Genomic DNA, 19,822 nt, shown 5'->3' with positions numbered 1-19,822 from the left:
GCTGGGCTCCCTGCTCAGCACAGCCGCTGGCCTGGCAGTGCCAGCACCCACACCCAGCCTCTCCTGGCACCTGGGCACCCCGGGTCCAGCAAACCTTCCTCTCTATTTTTCGGGATAAATCCAAAGTGAGGGATGTTATCAGCAGTTCCCAAGAGATGGACAGCAGGAGCAGCAGAGCCAATCCTGTGTGAGCCCCAGCCTGGCTGGCAGGAACATCTCTGTGGAACTGTCCCCAGAGGTGTCACAGGTGTCACCACACTCTCACCTTGTGCTGAAGGAGCATCCAACCTGCTCCAGCTGTGAGGGGCAAATCCCAGCTGGTGCCTTTGCCTTTCAGGGGGGAAGAAGGAACGATCTACAGGTACAAAGAGCCTCCCACGAGCCCAGCCAGCTGAGCTGCCCCCACTCCAGCCAAACACACAACCTGTTGCCTCAGCACCTGGTGAGAGTCCTGAACTGAGCAGGGCACCTTCATGCATGTCAGTGCTGAAATCAGGAGCAGAAGGGAGCACCCAGCCCACTCTGCAGTCTCCCCTGCACTGGATTTTGGGTGCTCTGCTAGTCTGTATTGTCCTTTGTCATCCCCGCTGGAAGTCACCTTCCCTGCTGGCATTTCATGGAGCAGGGCCATTGCAGGGAGCTGGGCACCTCACACCATCATGTCAGAGCTGTGCTTCAAGGTTATTTCCTATCAAATGCTCCTCTTCCAGCCATCCAGTTATTTTCTCCTTGGCTAAATCATCTGAAAATAGACTGCAGCCATCCTAGTTCTTCCTGCTTTGTATGCATGAGCAGGAAGGGGAATTTAGGATTTTGCTGTAATGCCATACACAAAAGCCTGCTGGAGAGCATCACTTTGATTAGCTCTTATTGTACACCCAAGAAAACAGAAAAGAATAAGAATAAGGGAGAGCCCAGCATGTGGCTGCTGTGCCTTGCTGCTTCAAGGCTGCTCAGAAAATCTGCCTGGTGTCTCAGGGCCCTCATCAGGAGCATATTTGTGCATATCCCAAGAATGGCTTGGGTTTTATCCTCTTGATAATAAGGGAGAGAAGGGCAGGAGCACTGTAATGATTTGCTCCCTAGCACATCCCAAAACTTGGGCTCTGGCAATAAAGCAGCCTGACCCCGAGGCCTCCCCTTCCCTTGGTCACCTGCAGGCAGGTGAACCTGTCCAACCCCCACCACACCACACAGGGCACAGCAAAGCTTCCCAACTGCAAACAAGGCATCCCAGCTCCTGGAAGTCTGAGATGGAAAACTTGATTTAGATCTGGGAATTAAATTAGCAAAAGAGATGAAAAAGAAGAAAAATGTCACACATCCAAGCACACATCTTTGGCAGAATTTATGACTGGAAAAAAGTATTGGGATGCGAATTTTGCAGACAGCTCTGATGAGTGATGGAATGGACCAAAGTCCTCGCTCTAAACTGCCTGAACTTTGAGGATTTGATGTAGATCCAGATTTTAAATTTCCATTGGGGCCTTTCTCATTAAAACCAGAAGCAGAAGGATCTTGTTTGCCTAGAGAGGCTGTACCAGATACTAACTTGCCCCTTCTCCCCCTGTGTCCTGGCCACCCCCTCTTTACCCTTTCTCTCGCTGACAGACCAAGCAGTCCTGGTTCTCCCAAGGGCACCACAGTTCTGGAAAACAGAATTTAGTGCAGGCATCTGCATATGGATTTTTTAAATAAACCTCGTCCCAAATAAAGCTCATCTGAAGCTGTGGGCACTCAAATCATGTTTAAAAACACAAGAACACAGGAGAGACAGAACGCAATCGATGCTTCCCTGCTTCCCACCCAGCCAGGCGAGCACCAGTCATGAGACTCACACAGCTCAAATCCCACTGTTACGCTTTCCCACCAGACAAATCCTGCTTTATTAAACCAAAGTGCAAGGGAATTAGCAAAACCGCCCCTTTCCTTCACACTATAGTATATATAAGCAACCTAATCCATACGCCAAAGCTCCCTTCGCTCTCAAAACCTCTCAGCTGGGAATTCCCGTCAGCAGCTCGCAGTCCCCCTCCTGTCAGCTCGGGATTACCTTTCCCTAACAGGGCAGGGAAGGAGAAAAACACGTGGGCACCTGCCAAGCTCATCCCTGCGGCTCCCCCCGCACGGTGGCCCCGCCTGCAGGAGAACCGCAGCGACGGGGATGGGGCAGGGGGCTGCACACCAGACTAATTAGTGCTCGGCTTTGCTCATTAAAGAGGCTCCTTTGGCTGACCTGACCAAATACTTCCCATTGTTTCCCTCAATCCCGTGGAGGCTGGGGCTGCTCAGCGGCGCGGGGAGGAGGGGGATTGATGAACCGGGAGGGATCCCCGTGCCCTGTCTGTCACCCCGCCTGCCAGGGCCGGCCCAGAACTCTGCCCGGAGAGAAAGGAGGTGCGAGTCAGCGAGGTTGCCCGTGAGATAAGCGCCTCAGCGCAGCAGCAGAAACCAGGGGTGATTGGCGGGGCTGCGAGGACGGAGCCTTTTGTTACGCAAGGCTTAATGGGCCTCTTCTGAGGGAGCAGGAACCGGCGAACATCGCAGCCTGGAATAGCGATGTGCTACATCCCATTTCTCAGGAGGGAGGAAGGAAGGAAGGACACGTGAAAAGAAAATAGCAGTAAATGATCCCACTTCATAATTTTTCTTCCTGTAACCCTTCTGGCCTCACAAACAGGAACTTGGTTTTAAACTAAAAATAAAGCCTGATGCCCGTGTGGCAGTTGCAGATGGGCGTTCCCGAGCGCGCCGCTGGGGCTCAGCCCTGTTCTATAAGCAGCCTGGGCCGGGCACCCTAGGAAAGTGCCTGGCCTTGCATTTGCTATATTTACATATCATCAGTTATCAGGAGAACAGGATGTCCCAGGGGATCTGAAATTGGATACCCCGCACTCCGTCTCCTGGTCAGTGCAGCCGCGGGCCGGGCCCTGTGACTGCTCCTGCTCTCCCGTCTGCCGCGGCTCCGGGGCTGCCCGGTGGGTGTCACCCACCCCAGCCCGGCTGGCACGCAGGCCAGCCTGCCGTGGCATCCCCAGCCTCCCTCCAGACACGTGTGGCTGCAGCAGAGAAGAGCTGAGGTGTGGAAAGCTCCCATTTCTCTTTCTGCCACGCTATTTTTTATTGTGAAGGCAGAGGTGATTTACTCTGCCCTCCAAAAAATCGAGTCTGCATTCTCCTCCACACCTTGTTTCTTACACCGAAGCCCCAGCAGCCATCAGAAGCCTTTCAGTGCAGGGTGATGGAGCGTGAGCATGGCCTTTCCCAGGTGGAGCAGCGCCAGGGCAGAGCAGAACCCTGGCACAGCTTCCTGCAGGCCCATGAGGGGCTCAGGGGTGCAAAGCCCAGAGGCAGGGAGGGCAGGGCAGACGGGCTGGTACCGGCTCCCTGGCCCTGCACACCCTGCAGGGCACGGGCTGTCCCGTCGGAAGCACGCGGGGTGCCCTGCCTGCCTCACCACCTTGGATTTGAATGCCTTTCTCACACGCTGGGCGTAGCTGCCAAGTATTGTGCCTTCAGTACATCACTCCACCTTGATTTCAAACCACTTCAGCTTGCGTTTGGGAGTGGTTTCCAAGCATTCAGCTCCCCCGTATCTTATCCACACTGGTTTCCTTTATGAGCTGCACCCACTACAGGTCCAGAGCTTTAAATGCAAACCCAAACAAATATGTGGTAGCGCTTCCCATTCCCACTGGACTGGCCTGGAGTGGGAGTGGAATGAGTCAGGAGTACCATAAAGGAAAGTGAAATAGATCCACCCTGAGCAGATGATAGGATCAGGGCAGATTAGTAGCCTTGGATCAGATTCAAGGGTCAGCATAAATCTTTAATCTTTGCAAAGTCCTCGAGCCTCCCTCCCCTCGCTGTCTCACATGCACACACACCAGGCATGACTAAACAGCTCTCTGCGGGGATGGCAGACGCTTCAGAAACTCCCGGCTGGTTTTGGTTTGCAAAATACAACAATAAAGCTGCTCTCTGTTCTGTGAACGTGAGAACTTCCCTGCGCAGGCACCTCGCCCCTGGATGCTGTGGGATGCTGCCAGGGACGGTGTCACACCACAGCCACTGCTCCCACCAGCAACAGGGGCCCCTCTGGTTTGCTCTGACCCCACAGCCAGGCTGCACCAACCGAGAGCCAAGGACAGTCCCCACCTTGTGCCTTATTAGGTCCCGACATGGTCTGCCAGCACGTCATTACTCATTATTCCTCTGTATTTTCTTCCCACTGCCACTGTGCTCAGTGCACATAATCTGGATAGTTCCCAGGTTTCACGTGGAGCTGCAAGTGCCTGGCTCGGGGGTGGGGGGAGAAATGCCAGGCTGCCCTGGGAAGGGGCTGTGTGGGAGCAGAGGGGCTGGAGGAGAGGTGTGTGCCAGCTTTGCACCCAACTGATGCACTAAGGGAAAAAAAAAGAAAAGGAAAAAAAAAAAAAAACCATAGCAAAAAGCCCTGGCCTAGTTTTTGTTTCACTGTGCTGGGCTCAGGCTCGAAGGATGTGGTTTGGTGGTCAGCACATAAGACAGCAAATGAAAAAAAAAAAAAATTCCTTTGATTAAATCCAGATCGGGTCTGTGCAAGCTCTTCCTGCGGCCATCGGGAAATCACAGAGGGAAAACCCTGCCCACGCTGCCTGGGGCTGGGCACGGGGGATGTGATGCAGCCTGGGGTGGCCTGTCCTGCTCAGTGGGGCACTGTGTCCCACGGAGCAGGGTGTCCCATCCCAGCACCTGCAGGACTCAGTGCCCAGGGGGCTCTGAGACATCCCCCTCCCCACGCTGCAGGCTGCATCTCAAGCTGTCTCAATAGGTTTATAACAATTCAAGTCACCCTCGCCACCGCTCCGTGCACAAAGGGCCAGGCAAGCTCTGTATAAGTGAATATTTATATATTCCCATAAACATTTTTAAATGGGAAATTGCCTAATGTGCCTTATTAAAGGGAAAGCACGAACAGCTGGCCGAGGGCGCCTGGCAGAGCTGCTGACGGTGGATGTGCTGTTGCTGCTGCACCTCGCAGCTCTAATTGTTTCAGGAATCCTTTGACTCATCCTCCGAGGAGCGGCTCCAGGATCTGAGCAGAGATCTCTGTCTTGCCGGTCTCCTTCAAAACACCTTTGCCTCGCTGCTGGGTTCAAAAAGCTCGCGCTGCAGATGCCTCCTGACCTCAAGTGCCCAGGTGCTCGCTGGAGCCCGGAAAACCCCTCTGTGGTTCCTGCCTCAGCCGCACGCAGCAGCCGGGCCCGTGCTTCTCACACGTGCGGCACATCCCGGCCGCTGCCGCCGGCGCTGGGGACAGGGACCTGCCACCAAACCAGCCCCCACCCCCCCACGGTCCTGCCACGTCCTGGCCCAGCCCCACACCTGCCCCTTCTGCCCTGCCAGCCAACAATTCTTTGCTTTCCCGGGGCTGCAGAGACGCAGCGAAAGCCTGACACGCTCAGGAAAGCTGTCCCCGGCTCCTGCACATCGCTGAGGAGTCGGGGACACGGACCACGCAGGTCCTCGGCTTCTCCCTGGGGACAGGGATGTCACTGAGCGCTGCAGTGCCAGCCTGCTCTGTTACTATGGGGACAAGCACCACGGGGCCGACAGGAATAAATGTATAAAAATCAGCAGCTTCGCCCCGCGGGTGGCAGTGGGATCACCAGGGTGCCCGGACCTGCCGTCCCTCCCTGCCCCTTGCCTGCCTCAGTTGCCTCCCGCCCCTTGTGGCACGCATCCCGCGGCTCTCTCGGCCGGATCTGCCCGGCTGCCAGCTCAGGGCTCACGCACAGCTGTGGTTGCGCCGTGCCCGCTGCCCGGAGCATCCCGTGCTGAGCTGCGGGCACGGCACGGGGGCACCACACGGGCTCCGTGCCCCCACAGCACCGGGCTGGCACGGCCGGGCACGGGGGGGGCAAGGCAGCCTCGGGAGGGGAGCGGAGCGAGTCAGGCGTCACTCACTCACTCACTCACTCACTCACTCACTCACTCACTCACTCACTCCTTATTCACCCGGCTCCGTCAGCTCCCGGCAGCGGCTGAATTCCCCGTGACCTTTGGACACTCATTTCAGCCACGGAAAAGGTGATGGGCAGCCAGAGGGAAGGGAAAAGAGGCAAATGGCCCGGCGGGATGGCAGCGGGTGCTGCCGCGGGAGCCTCCGCCGGGCTGGTCCCCAGGCTCCGGGCACACCCGTGTGCGGCGGTCCCGTAGCTGTCCCGCCTGGGGAAGGGAGCTGCTCCCATGGGAACGGGCCCGAGGAGGGATCGGGAGAGGCTGTGCTGCCGGGAGGGAGCTCCCCGCACGGCAGGGACCAGGGACGGTGACAGCTCTCCCGAGGGCATCGTCTTAGAAAGCGGCCCTTGGGAGGCCCGGTGATTCAAGGGGAAAGCTCTGCAACACTCATTCTGGGAAGTTTCCATTTGAATTGCTGCAAAGAGCAGTTTTTCCATGATAAACAGATTGCTTCAGTTCCCCAGCAGCACTGGGGGGGTCACTGCCACCCCCTCCCTCCACGGGGCCCTGAGTCATCCTCCACCCAAAGGCTCAGCCCGGGGCCAGTGTGGCAGGGCTGGGATGGGCCGGGAGAGGTGCCGAGCAGCCTCCCATGCCATGGGGGAATCCAGCCCCGGAGCAACTGGCACCTCTTTGAGGTCAAACGTTTGTCTGAAATCAAGAACCTGAAAAAATCCCTCCCCAGCCACATCCTGACAAGCATGTGCAGAGCCAGGACCCTTCTGGGGGGACTGGGTTTTCATTCCTGAGCCAGGACTCCAGCACTGGTGGGTCAAACACTGGGTACAGGCAATGCTGACAAGAACCCTGCCTCCTTTATCCCCATGCCACCAGGAGCTCTGGATCACAGGGGGCTGCCCAGCCCCTCACCTTTCCCAGAGCAGCCCTGGCAGACCTTCGGGAGCAAACACCACTCATCTCCTCCTTGGGCTGACACCAAAACCAGGCCGGGTGCTTCATGCCCCAGCCAGCTCCAAGGCAAACATCTAAGCAGAGAGATCAATGAGAGAGAGGAATCCCACTCCCTGTGCCTCTCTAATCCTGTGGAATAATGCATCCCATGAAGTGCAGCCTGGATCCAGTCCAGCACTCACGGAAGGCAATGACAGACCTCCCACTGATTTCAATGGGAGCAGAGTGAGCTGGGGTTTAATCAGTGTGGTACCAGCAGCAATAGCTCGTCAGCCCTGGCATTTCTGAATACATTAGAACATGTTGCCTATGCCCATAGGTCACATTTCATCTCAAATCACACCAATTTCACAATACGTGCACTAATACCACAAGATAATCATCAGTGACTGCTCCCATTGGGGCTGGAGCTTTACCCTGATCAATAGCTGCAGTCAAACCCCAGCAGCAGGTCCCCAGGCCCTGCCACAGCAGGAGGAGGGCACTGGGAAAGGCCCCCAACACAGCCATAACCTTACTAATGATTCAGTGTCAAGAATAGAAATAAGAGTTAAATCTTCCCTAAGCTGCTCAGCTGCACTCTGGTGGTGTCCACATCCTCAGGCAGCAGCACCAGCAGAGCTCCGTGCACTCCTCGTGACGTGGATAAGCAATATTTCAGCCCTGATAGTTTGCATATTCATCAGTCCTTTCAAAGCAGGATAGAGCTCGGCCTTTTCTCTCTCTGCCACGGCACAGAGGTGACCAGAGAGCTGCACAGAGGAGGGAGTGCTGCTGTACCTCAGCAGCACCAGGGGCTGAAGGGAGGATAAAGCTGTGCTCCAGAGAGAAACTAATTATTCCTCTGGTCAGACAGCTCAGGCAGCCACAGACTGTGGCCATCATCCTTGGGCTGAGCTGGTGTTCAGAAATCAACAACGTGGGAGCCCCTCCTGGGTACTGGGATAAAGAGCAGGGGTCAGAGAGGAGGTAAAGTGCAGCACTGGGGGCAAGGCCAGGGCTGTAATGGCAAGCCAGCCCTTTCTCATCAGCACTGTCACTGCACAAAGGGTCACTCGTGGACACGGGCAGGGCTGAGATGACCGAGGGGCCACCCCAGAGCAAGCACCCACCTGCTTAGCCAGGCCTGCCCCTGTGTGGGTGCAAAGAGTTGGAAGCCAGGGGCAACTAGCCCAGGACAGAGCCCAGCCAGCTCCCAGCAGCCCAAGGACAGCAACAAGCACAAGAGGAGCTGGGGGAGCTGCCTTTTATTTCCAGGCATTCCTGTTTCCATCAGCTGTGTGGTATTACCCAGACTGCTCTGTTTGCAGTTTTAGCAAGGCACATGTGGTGAAAAACCCTTCCCAGGCAGAGCTTTCCTGCTTGGCCCTTTCCAAAGGCCCTGGCTGTGATGGCAATAACAGCCTCCACGGAGTGATGTGCCTGGGCAGAAACACACCTGCAAGAAACACACATGTCTAAGAAATAAATTATTCCAAAATAAGTACAAATATTATCCTCCATTTCTTACGCTCAGGAGTGAGGGCACCAGGGCACAGGCACCCCTGAGCCGTGCCCAGTGCTCCCAGAGGTGCCTTGCCCAGGGCCAGCAGTGCTCACTGCAATTAGCAGCTCTCCCTGGCACTGCGAGGCACCGGGAGAGTTCTCAAGTGCCGTGAACCGCCGGCAGAAGGGCAGTGGGAAAGGTCTGGAACACGAGGGAGCAGCGAGAGCCACATCTCCTGGCCCCGGCAGCGCGCCAGGGTTACAAAACACGGACACCCCGTGTCACATAGCCAGGGTCAGTGTCACCAGCCCCGCGGGCTACGGTTACAAGGGCTGAGCCCAGCAGAGTCATTCTGCCGGCAAGCCCTGGGGAGCTCATCCCGCCTCTGCCCCCGCTGCCCGGGCATTCCCGGCCCTCTCCTCCCACCCCGAGCATCACACGAAATGTCTAAGGGGAAAAAAAGACTTGCTCAAGACCTGCTGCTTTTTCCACGCTGAAGCAGAAACAGCAATTATCTGGTTCAGTCTGGTGCTGCTGGCCTGGAACATGCCATGACAACGTGTTTCTCGTTTCAAAGCCTCTTTTGTACTAGGACACAGTTCAAGGGATCTTGCAATGCCTGCATTTGTAAACACGCCGCACTTGCAGCTACACGCTCTGCAGATGAAAGCCGAGGCGGAGCACAAGGGCACTTCTCTTCTCTTCTCTTCTCTTCTCTTCTCTTCTCTTCTCTTCTCTTCTCTTCTCTTCTCTTCTCTTCTCTTCTCTTCTCTTCTCTTCTCTTCTCTTCTCTTCTCTTCTCTTCTCTTCTCTTCTCTTCTCTTCTCTTCTCTTCTCTTCTCTTCTCTTCTCTTCTCTTCTCTTCTCTTCTCTTCTCTTCTCTTCTCTTCTCTTCTCTTCTCTTCTCTTCTCTTCTCTTCTCTTCTCTTCTCTTCTCTTCTCTTCTCTTCTCTTCTCTTCTCTTCTCTTCTCTTCTCTTCTCTTCTCTTCTCTTCTCTTCTCTTCTCTTCTCTTCTCTTCTCTTCTCTTCTCTTCTCTTCTCTTCTCTTCTCTCCCTTCGAGTGTCACGGCCGGGGGAGCAGGGCCGGGGCAGCTCAGCCCGACTGCTGAATCAGGGCCCGGCAGCCCCCGGGGCTGGGCAGCCACGCGTGGTCCTCAAAAGTCACGGCACGTTCAGAAAAACGGAGTCCTGGAAAAGCCGGTGGGGAGGGGGGGGGAATGCGAAAATCACAGCAAAAAAATGTGCGTCACTACAGATTATTTTAGGCCCTGGTCCATGCATAATGCAAATAAGCAGCTCCCGGGGTGCATGCCTGTAAAAACCATCCAGTCGCACAGTGTCCGGCTACGGGAGCTTTCCAAACAGGTGGTGAAAAGCTAAAATTATGTGTCTGTGTGTCCTCACCGGGGTTAGGAAAGGCCCTGGCTCTCAGGAAGGCTCTCCCTGTGCCTCCACAGGGCTGGTATGAAACAGGACTGAGACATTAAAAAATTCAGGAGCATTTCTTTCCTTTTGAGGCAATCCTGCGCTCCCACTCAGCAAACCTCACTCAGCACCTCCACGGCACCCTCTGATCTGCCTGACCCCGCTGCCCCCTCCCACCCGCTCTTCACGCACACCAACTTCATTTCTTTTTAATTTTTTGCCCAAAATCATTGTATCCTCCTTGTCTGACTTCAAGGAGTCGCTCGGGAAGCCCTATTTATGGGTTGAAATGCTGTTGAAAGAGTTATTGCTGTGTTATTCAGCTGTTGTGCCAAGCCTGCATGGGGATCGGGTTTCTGCTGAAAGGGTGCCAGGCACGTCTTTTTCCAGGAACCAGCAGCCGTATTTAGCCTCCGGCTGCACATGAAAGACTGCAGTCGGAAACGTGACATTGTGTCAACATTTGAGGCAGGTCAGAGCTGGGTGAGACCATGAAAACAAGCCCGGGAACTCAGCACACCCCGGCGGGGCGGGCGGCACGGGCTGTCCCGGGCTGGCGCCATGCCGGGGGTCGCCCCTCCATCCATCCATCCATCCATCCATCCATCCATCCATCCATCCATCCATCCATCCATCCATCCATCCATCCATCCTCCTCCTGGGCTGGGATGGAGAGCCCAGGGATGCAGCTCTGCCAGGGCTGGGAGGGGCTGCTGGGTGCCCACCCGGTGCCACCACGGGTGCAGCCCCTGCCCCACTCTGCCCCACAGAATTCACCTGCTCTGCTGGCACCAGGCCAGGGGGGCAGAGAAAATTCCCAGCCCATAATAATCTTTTGCTTCCTGAGTAAATGTTCTCTCTTCCACTTCTTCTGCAATTTTTTTCCTCTGAGACTGAGGAACTGGAAATCCCGCAAGTTGTCCCACAGGACAAAGGGGGTCAGAATATGAGGACCAAAGGGGAGTGAGAGCCATGGAAAGGAGCCAGAAATCCAGGGCGTCCCGAGGCTGGAGACACCTCTGCACTGAGCACCAAATGCTGTCCCCAAATGGGGTTGTCACAGTCAGCTTCAGTAAGATCAATATTTAGCCCTAATTAAAGCACAGGTAGCATGAATGCTGGGACATGTGGGGACCCCCAACATATTAAACCAAGCAGCACTTTTTCTAGCATTACTTAAGCTAAGGTTTCTTTAGTTCTAACCACAGTCTAACAGAAGCATTGGCCTCTCCATGTGGGGTCCTGGAGATGCTCAGCCCAGGCCTAAGAGGTTCTGGCCCAGTTGGACCCTTAAACCACTCCCTGCATTTTGTGATTCATCTGCAGTGAAAATCCGCAATACCCCCTCAGAACTGCCCGTCCCCATCCACACACAGGCAGCACCACTGGGAAACAGAGTGCTCCCACCCATCCCTTTGTTTCACCTCTCCTCTGCCTTTGGAGGAGGTTTGGGGTTGCTGTCATTTCATCTGGAGACCAGAAACCAGCACTGCTGCTGGAGAGGCTGGGAGGGAGCCGTGGGGGGATGAGGACCCGACCCTCTGGCTCCATGGCAGTGGAGGCAGCAGGCTGCTCCACCACCCACAGTGCCAGCTGGAATTCCCAAATCGGGGACACCTGGGACATGTGGGGGTGGCAGGGATCACTCCACAAAGGCAGGAGCTGACCCTTACACCCCTCAGCCCCAGGGCCCTGCTGGGCACCATCCCTGGCACTGCTTGGGCACCTCAGACACAGGCTGAGGGTGCTGAAGGAAAACCAGTTTGCAGCAAGTCCATTTTCCTCCAGCAACTGGGCAAAGCCTCTGGAGACTCTGCATCCTCCAGGGAGAGGGGCTGCCTCCTCCCCAAAGAGCTTGGGGCCCAGGAGCCAAATGCCAGACACAGGGAGCACAACGTGACATCAGGAGAGAGCAGGAAAGCCAGCCAGGCTCTCCTGGCACCTCCCTCGAGTCTGGAAGGAAAAAAAATCCCTGAAGGTGCCAAGGGAGTTAAAATACATAAATATCCCTGGTGACACGGGTAATGGGACCCTGAGCTCCTTCAGGCACCCACAGCAGAGGAGCTGTGGGGGGAGCAAGGAGAGCCCTGCTCCCCCCTGCACCCCAAAATCCCTCATCCTCCCTGCACCCCAAGGTCCTGCTCCCCCCTGTGTCACCCCCTGCGGGACCAGACCATGGAATGACCCTGCTCAAACATTTCAAAGCACAGGAGGCAAACCCTTATCTTCCACAGGAAAAGAATTATTTTATTAAGCATTTTTAAACAGCTACTTAACATTTACTCAAGATAAAAATATGTACAATATCCCACCTTGAAGGCGGCTCCAAAATATAAACACTGTACCTCTCCCGAGAGAAAAACGGAATATTCTTCTCTTCAAAAAAAAAAAAAAAGACAACCCAGAAACAAGAATACATTCATATTTCTCACTTCTTTATGCTCAAGTAGTTATACAAATAATAGACATCTGAAACGTTTTAACTTTTAATATATTTATATAATATATATATATTTATAACAGGATTTTACAAATAAAGGCAACAACTGTATACCAAAAAAACCCAAAAAACCAACAACAAAATAAACGTTAGAACACAATCTGCAATCAAGCATAGTGCATCTCAACAGCTGGTGCAACGGGAGGGTGACATGAGGATCCAGACAGGGGTTCTGCTCTCACCAGTTCTCAAAACCAGTAAGAAAAAACCACCAAAGAGCACTGCCTTTAGCAGTGAAGTTTGGGGGTTTTTAATTAAAAAGAAGCTAAACTGGAGAGGACGTTCCTCTGTGGAGAAAGCCCCTTGCAGTTCACAGGACAAGAGTCACCACTCGACCCCTTCTCCCCTTAATACGGGATGTGAGCCAGGTGTGCCAGGAGGAATCCAGCTGCTCAGACCCTGCCGGGATCAGGCTCCTTGGCAATCCCAGCCTCGCCGTCCTCCAAAGGCACTGCCGGGGCACGCTGAGCAGGGATGGATGGCGCTGCCGGCTCCGGCCGAACCGCTCCCTCCGGCGGGAGCCGGGCCGGGAAAGCCGCGGGGACTCCCGAGGGAGCGGCGGCGCGGCAGGGAGAGGCGGCAGGAGCAGGTGAGCAGCGGCGATCCAGGGACAGCTCCTCCCGACCCGGCCCAACGGAGCAGCTCAAGTTACAGGAAGGGCGCAGGTTAATTTATTTATTAGATGTACACCATGGAAAGCTCCAAGCAGCAGCTACCTTTTATTTCTTAAAAAAATATCTATGTATCAGCAAAGGTGTGGAGAGAAACCCGTCCTAGGTCTGTCTGCCCGACCTGTGTGTGACCAGGCAGTGACCGCTGCCCTGCTCCTCCTGGTGGCACTGCCACCACCTCAGTGGCCACTACCCTGCTCCTCCTGGTGACATTGCTGCCCCTGCTGCTGCTGTGCTCATGGTGGCATTGCCACCACCACAGTGACCACTGCCTTGCTCCTCCTGCACTCACAGTGGCATTGCCACCACCACAGCACAGTGACCACTGCCCTGCGCCTGCTGTGCTCACGGTGGCATTGCCACCACCACCACCCCCATCCTCAGGGTCAGTGGGACAGCAGCCCAGCTCAGATGAGCCAGCAGGGCCGTCGCCTCCAGAGCCGCTCAGGGAAGTACCGTGGTTTATATTCACGTATTTTGTATTCACAGACCCTCAAACCAGGTCTGCCCAATGGAATATTTCTTCACAGCTTTGCAATAGGTTCGCAGCTGACCAAGTCAACTGTTGCTCTGTAGATGTGGAGAGGGAAGAAGGGAAGGGGCCAAGCACAAAATCCTTCTTTAATCTTTTGGAAGTAGTTGTTAATCGCTAACCTGGGCGCATCCTTCATCCTTCTCCAAGCTACCTAACAAGTCAGAGAAAAAGGGATTTAGCTTCCTACGCACAGTGAACCTCGTCCCCACACCTCAGTCCAGCCAATATATAAAAGTGAAATAGTCTCTCAAACTAAAAAAAACCAAAAAAAAAAAGAAAAAAAAAGAGAAAAACCAGTCACACTGCGCTCAGTCTTTGGTTTCCAAGTTCAAAGGAGGAATCTGCTTCAAAGCTTGAAGCAGAGCCGAGGAGTCGATGGGGGAATGGGCCGGTACAGGAGAAGGGAGTCTCTGGGGCATCAGCAGAGGGGGGGAGATTTTGTCGGGGTTCATGAAGCCCGTCAGTGCTGCGGCAGAGGCCGGCAGGCTGGGGTACAACACGGGAACCGAGGCCGGGTACCAGCACTTCTCCAGCATGGGCAGGTAGGCGGTGGCGGACGGCGGGATCAGGTAGAAAGGCAGGCACAGGGGAGGCTGGTGAGCGTGGGGGCCCAGGAAGCCGCCGGCAGAGCCCATCATGTCACTGCCAAAAGGGCCCTCGTCCTGCGGCGACTCCAGCCTGCTCCTTTTGGCCGGCGGGTCCTCAGTCTCTTGCTTAATAGAGCTTATTCTCTCCTGGACAGCGTACTTGAGGTCGGTATCCTTTTTGAAATAGGGCTGTTCCGATTTGGAGTCGCTTTTGTCCAGCTCTCCCCCGTACCCGCTGTCCGTGTCCGTGTCGCTGCCGCTCTGCTCCCCGCTGGAGTGAGCGAATGTCCGCTGGATCACGGGCACGCAGTTCTTCCCGTGGCCCTCTCCTGCCGCGCCCAGGGGCGCCGGCTTCTCCTTCAGGTCCAGCATTTTGGGAGGGATGTCCCCGGCCTTGCGGGCGGCCCCGCCCTGCAGCACCTCGCTGGCCATCCGGTGCAGGTGGCTGACCAGCTGTGACGACTTCAGCTCCTTGCCGTTCTCGTGCTTTGCCAGGTATTGCAGCATTTCCTTGGCACACATCTGGAAACCGGATCGAAACATTTCCTGGCTGGAATCGAGGTTTCTCGATGACAGGTCACCTAAGGAAACATTAACAGAAAGAAATTAAAAATTAACAACATGCTAAATAGTTCCATTTCCAGCTCCGAGGCGGGCCAGAGGCGATGCTGGACTTGGGTTACAGCGCAGCCAGAGGGGAACGCGATGGCCGAGCTGGACTCTATGAACAGAAATCCCCAGATTTCTGCAGAAATGGACAATTCCATTGGAACATCCACCTGTCCACTTTTACATAATACATAAAAGTGCTGCCTGCTCTTTTTTGTTATTTACTGTAAAATCCACTTTCAACAGGTACAGGAGTGCGGAGAGGGGAGTGAGTCAAGCTGTGGCTTCTCCAGGAAACCCCCGGGGAGGGCAGGGTGCACCTCGCCCTGCACCTTGGGGCAGGGAGCTCCCGGCCCTGCCAGCAGCTCCACCAGCCCCAGGGGACTCGGCTGCTCCAGCAGCTCCACTGCACTCCCTGTGGCTGCCGGGGCATGAACGGTGCCTCCGAAAAATTCGGGTTTACTGTATCCGATTCACGTGAGAGCCACATGTGAAATCAGCAGGAGGAAGTGCATCTGAGGCTGATAAGCTGAAGCACCGGGTCCCCTCTGCCTGCAGAGCACAGGCCAGTTTGGTTATAAAGAAACTTTAAAAGGTGTGTATAGAAAGCAGATTTATATCTATTTCCAGAGAAAACAGCCAAATAAACCAGCCTGGGTTATCTAAAGCTCACAAACACAAATGGGGAGAACCGAGTGGCTTTGGAGAGAACCTCACAGCAAACCTGGGCTGTAACTAGAACTACTTCAAACCCAGTTTAATTTCAAACCACTCCCAGGGCACTCTGCACTGACCATCTTGAGCAATGCATCTTTTTTTGTGAAAGCTCACAAGCAAAGCCTGAGAAAATGACAGCATGAAAGGCCAGAATTCCTGCCTCCTCCCTTCTCGGGAACAAGGTGTCACAACCGCATTTCACAGGCTCCCCAGGGAAAGCCCATCACACACACACACACACACAGGCTCTCGCCCTGCCGGCTCAACACTCACCCGCCTGCAAACCGTTCTGCAAAGCGATGATCTTCTGCTGCTGCTGCTCGATGAGATTGGTCAGTGCCTTCACGTGCTTCAAGGTGAGCTCCAGAACCACAGCCTTCTCCAGGTGACCTAGAGTCTGGGAGCACAGGGACAGGTTGGCACCCGCCGCCGGCTCGGCCACGCAGGCAGGAGCTGCCAGTGCCTTCCCGGGAGCCGCGGGAGGACGGGCACGGCGAGACCTGAGCAGGCAGGACCACCACCGGCAACATTCCACGGAAATAAGTTAAAAGCAGGCTGCGGAAAAGGCTCTCACGGAACCCCGTGGGTACTTTCTGACCACCGCATAGCCCGGAGAGAAGCGTTTTATTTATCGGTTCTGCTGCCCCTGCTGGCACCGAGACCGGGGAGCCCGGCCGGGGACGGCTCTCGCCCGGCAGCGGTGTGGGGGGAACGGCCCGGCGGGCAGCTCCCGCAGGGATCCGCAGCTCCCGGGGAAGTTTGGGACGCGCTTACAGCCTGCCCGGGCGTGCGGCACCACGGAGGAAAAAAAAAGTTAAAAATAAAGTAAAAACCCACTCGAGATCGGCAGTGAAGCGGCAGCAGAGCGCCGGCCGCGGGGAGCCCGGTGCCTCCGCTCGCACCTACCGTCAGCTTGAGGTGCTCGGGCAGCAGGTCCTTCAGCTGAGCGATGCACTCGTTGATCCTGTCGCGCCTCTTCTTCTCGATCAGCCGGTGCGGCAGCTTGTAGGTCTCCTGCGGGGCCGGGGCAGCGGGTCAGCGGGGGGACAGCCCAGCCCAGCCCAGCCCGCCCGGCCCCGCTGCTCCCGTCCCGAGTGCGCCGGGAGCGGCCGAGCCCCCGCCCCGGGAGCGCTGTCACGGGCGCACACCGGCCGATTCACCCCGTTAACCCCCAATTCACCCCGTTAACCCCCAATTCACCTCATCGCCCCTCACTGTACCCCGTCGCCCTCCATTTACCTTGTTGTCCTCGCTCCTCTTTAAGCCCCTCCGCGGCTTGTACACCTGGTACATGTGCGCGAAGTCCAGCCTGCACGGGCGAAAGGAGAGCAGCGCGTTACCCCCGTCCCGGAGCCGGCGGGGCCGCTCCCCCGGAGCCCCCCGAGCCCCCGGAGCCCCGCTTACCCCGGCAGGTCTCCGCTCTCCAGGGCGGGCAGCTTGCCCAGGCAGCCGGGCGGGGGCTGCGCGCTGGGGATGCGCTCCATGGCGGGGGGCGCGGGCGGTGCGGGGCGCTCAGGGCGGGCAGGGGCTGCGGGCGCTGCCGGTGCCGGTGCCGCTGCTGCTGCTCATGCCGCGCCCGCGCCGCGCGGGCTGAGGAGCGGCGGGCGGCCGCGGGCCGGGTTAAATGCGGGCGAGTGGGTGGACGGGAGCGACGTGCGGAGCCCTGTGACCGCCGGCACGTCTGGCGGCCCCGGCGCCCCCGCCCCGCCGTCACATGAGCCTCACGTGGCGGCGGCGCGGAGGGAGGCGGGGCCGGCGCTCCGGGCCCCCCCGCACGTGTGTCCCGGCGCGGCGGGGCCGGAGGTGGCGGCTTGGGGCCGTGCCGTGCCGTGCCGTGCCGTGCCTCGCTGTGCCATACCGTGCCATACAGTGTCATACCGTGCCGTGCCATACCGTGCCGTGCCGTGCCCTGTCGTACCGCGCGGTACCGCTGCTGCGTCCCGAGATCGGGGAGGAAAAAATAAAATCACCCCCCCCCAAAGCGACACAGGCACAAAACACGGACCCGGAGAAAGCTGCAGCCGCGGAAGTTTGGAAATATGGGGGAAAAAATAAAATAAGTGAGAGTCGATAAAATGTGGCTCTGGGGAAGAAGTGGTGGTGCTGCAGGGAAGTTTTGGGGTGGTAGGACCCCATCCCTGGGGGTATCCAGGGCTTGGAGTAACTTTCTCCAGTGAAAGGTAATCATCCCTGCCCATGGCAGGGGGCTTTAATGACGTGGGCTTTAATGTCCCTTCCAACCCAAACCATTCTGCGATTCTATGATCAGCAGGAAATTCTCCCTGTGAGGGTGGGGAAGCCCTGGCACAGAGTTCCCACAGAAGCTGTGGCTGCCCCTGCATCCCTGGAAGTGTTGCATGGAATAACCTGGTCTAGTGGAAGGTGTCCCTGTGCGTGGCAGGGGTGGGATGATGATAATTTAAGGTCCCCTCCAGCCCAGACCCTTCCATGACATGCCATGCCCGTGCCAGCCCACGGACGCCAGCGGTTGCACAACGCTGAGCAATGATAATGGTTTGTGTGTACCTGCCAAGGCAGAGCTCTCCTGAAGGGCCGTGGTCACTTCCCTGCTGAGTGCTGAGCAAGTAGAGGCAGGCTCAGCTGATAAAAGGTGCATTTACCAAGATAAGGGAACAGCAGAGCTCCAGCACTGCTGCTATTTCCTGCAGAGTCCTGGCTGCTCCACCTTGGGAGGAATCTGAGGGCAGGAGGTGCTACATGAGAGCACAGAGAGGTTTTACATGGGTGATGGAGACAGGCTGTTTAAGGCTTACCCCCATCCAAAGGTGTCTGCTGTTACCAGGAAGAATCCCAAGGGAAGTCGGAGCCTCAGAAAGATGCTAGGTATAAATGTAAGGTCTATAAAACCCCAAAATCTCCCCTACAAGCTCCCAGCAGCACCTCCAATGTGAACACACAGCACTGTAGCAGCGACACGGGGCTCCCACAAAACAGATGTTTGACTTGTCCCACTCAACATGGTCCTCTCAGTGTTTGACATCCGAGCCTGCAAACCTGGTGATTATGGCCAGGATCATGGAATTCCAGAATGGTTTGGGTTGGGAGGGTCCTTAAAGACATCTCAATCCAACCCCCTGCCACAGGCAGGACCTTGAGGCTCTCTGTGTGCCCCAGCCCCGGTGCACTGTGGAGGAGAGGAGTTGGGGCTGGGCACAAGCTCTGAGGAGCACAGAACCACAGCTCCGAGCTGTGACCTCCCACAGCAGAGCTGCTCTTTCCTGCAGGCACTGAACAGACTCTGCAATAGCCACCAGGAGACATGGGGCTGATGTGTTTGTCCCCTGCTGCAGCTCAGGGCACCGTAACCAGCCTCAGGAAGGAGCCCTGGAGCAGACGGTTTGTTCTCTCTGTGCCCCCAAGACCAAAGATGTTATTTTCCAAACAAAGGGTGAAAAAAACACAGACAATTTTTCATCTGTCCCATCACTGACCCTTTGTCCAAGGCAACAGAAATAATTAGAGCTTGCTGCAGCCTTTTGCTAATGAAAAATGAGGTTTGGGGCCAACCTGCTCTGCATTTGAAGTTCAGGCTCCAAGAGTACGTGGACAGCTTCATGCCCATGGATTGTCTGACTCCTGCATGCTCCTTCAGATATTCGGTACATTCCTGCAGTGGGTGGTGAGCCACAAATCAGGGTCAGAGGTAATCCCCAATTATTTAGCCCTTTTACTGTTCTCGTGCTTGCCAAACAATTCTCCATATCAGGATTTGCTCATGACCTTAAGGGACGTTGCCAAGGATTTAGGAGTCCCCCTAAAAGGAGGATCCAAATGAAGTTATTGCATTCTTGGGCATCAAGTGAGATTGCTCGAGAGTTGAGTTACATTTTCCTGGGGATCAGTTTTCATGAGCAAGGACTGATGCAATCATCAATTCGCCTTCTCGCTTGTGTTTGCTGAATTATTTCTACATGGAGGGCTCCTTTACACCACACGACTCAGGCAGTAACAAAATGTTTCAAAAGGCTGAATTCCCTCAAGCCATCCGTGGAGCAGCAGCAGCTCTCCTGAGCGCTCCTCCAGCAGGGCTGGGAGTCACAGGACCGTGACAGCTCATGTCCAAGGGGATTTGCAGTTATTTACAGAGGCACGAGAAGGTGAGAGTTTGGGGGCTGCTTTGGGGGTGGGCTGGGAATCCGAGACTCAGGATCTGCCTTTTCCCCGGGACTGTCCCCTTCCGACCGCAGGGATTTGGGGGAAAACGTTCCAAAAATCCCTGGCACTGCTGTCTGATGGAAGCCTATGTGGGCAGCGCCGGGAGTTAACAGATGGGTTGTGGATTCGAGCTTACGATAAGGTTACTGAGGGTGGTTTTGTTTTAAAATGTCTCTTACTTAATATATCCATGAAGGCCA

General features: G+C 55.9%; 1 protein-coding gene across 1 annotated transcript; it reads right to left on the bottom strand.

Annotated features, from left to right (window-relative positions):
* Positions 1-12,048: 12,048 nt before the first annotated feature.
* Positions 12,049-17,061, bottom strand: BHLHE40 (basic helix-loop-helix family member e40). Its single transcript, XM_084214229.1, has 5 exons — positions 16,851-17,061; positions 16,686-16,755; positions 16,353-16,460; positions 15,720-15,843; positions 12,049-14,701 (listed from the first exon to the last, which is right to left on the bottom strand). Exons 1-5 carry the CDS (start codon positions 16,928-16,930, stop codon positions 13,842-13,844), a joined length of 1,242 nt encoding a protein of 413 aa, XP_084070355.1. The 5' UTR covers positions 16,931-17,061; the 3' UTR covers positions 12,049-13,841.
* Positions 17,062-19,822: the final 2,761 nt, after the last annotated feature.

This window comes from Fringilla coelebs, assembly GCF_963513975.1.
Source record: "Fringilla coelebs genome assembly, chromosome: 13".
NCBI lineage: Eukaryota > Metazoa > Chordata > Aves > Passeriformes > Fringillidae > Fringilla > Fringilla coelebs.
This window is presented reverse-complemented; position numbering and strand designations above follow the sequence as displayed.

Bases quoted from the DNA above. Each gene is read 5' to 3' on its own strand.
- BHLHE40 (XM_084214229.1), bottom strand. From the start codon at position 16,930: ATGGAGCGCATCCCCAGCGCGCAGCCCCCGCCCGGCTGCCTGGGCAAG. The intron at 16,461-16,685 runs GTAAATGGAGGG...CCGGCCCCGCAG, and splicing joins AGAGGAGCGAGGACAACAAG to GAGACCTACAAGCTGCCGCA. The intron at 14,702-15,719 runs GTGAGTGTTGAG...ATGTTTCCTTAG, and splicing joins GCAGAACGGTTTGCAGGCGG to GTGACCTGTCATCGAGAAAC.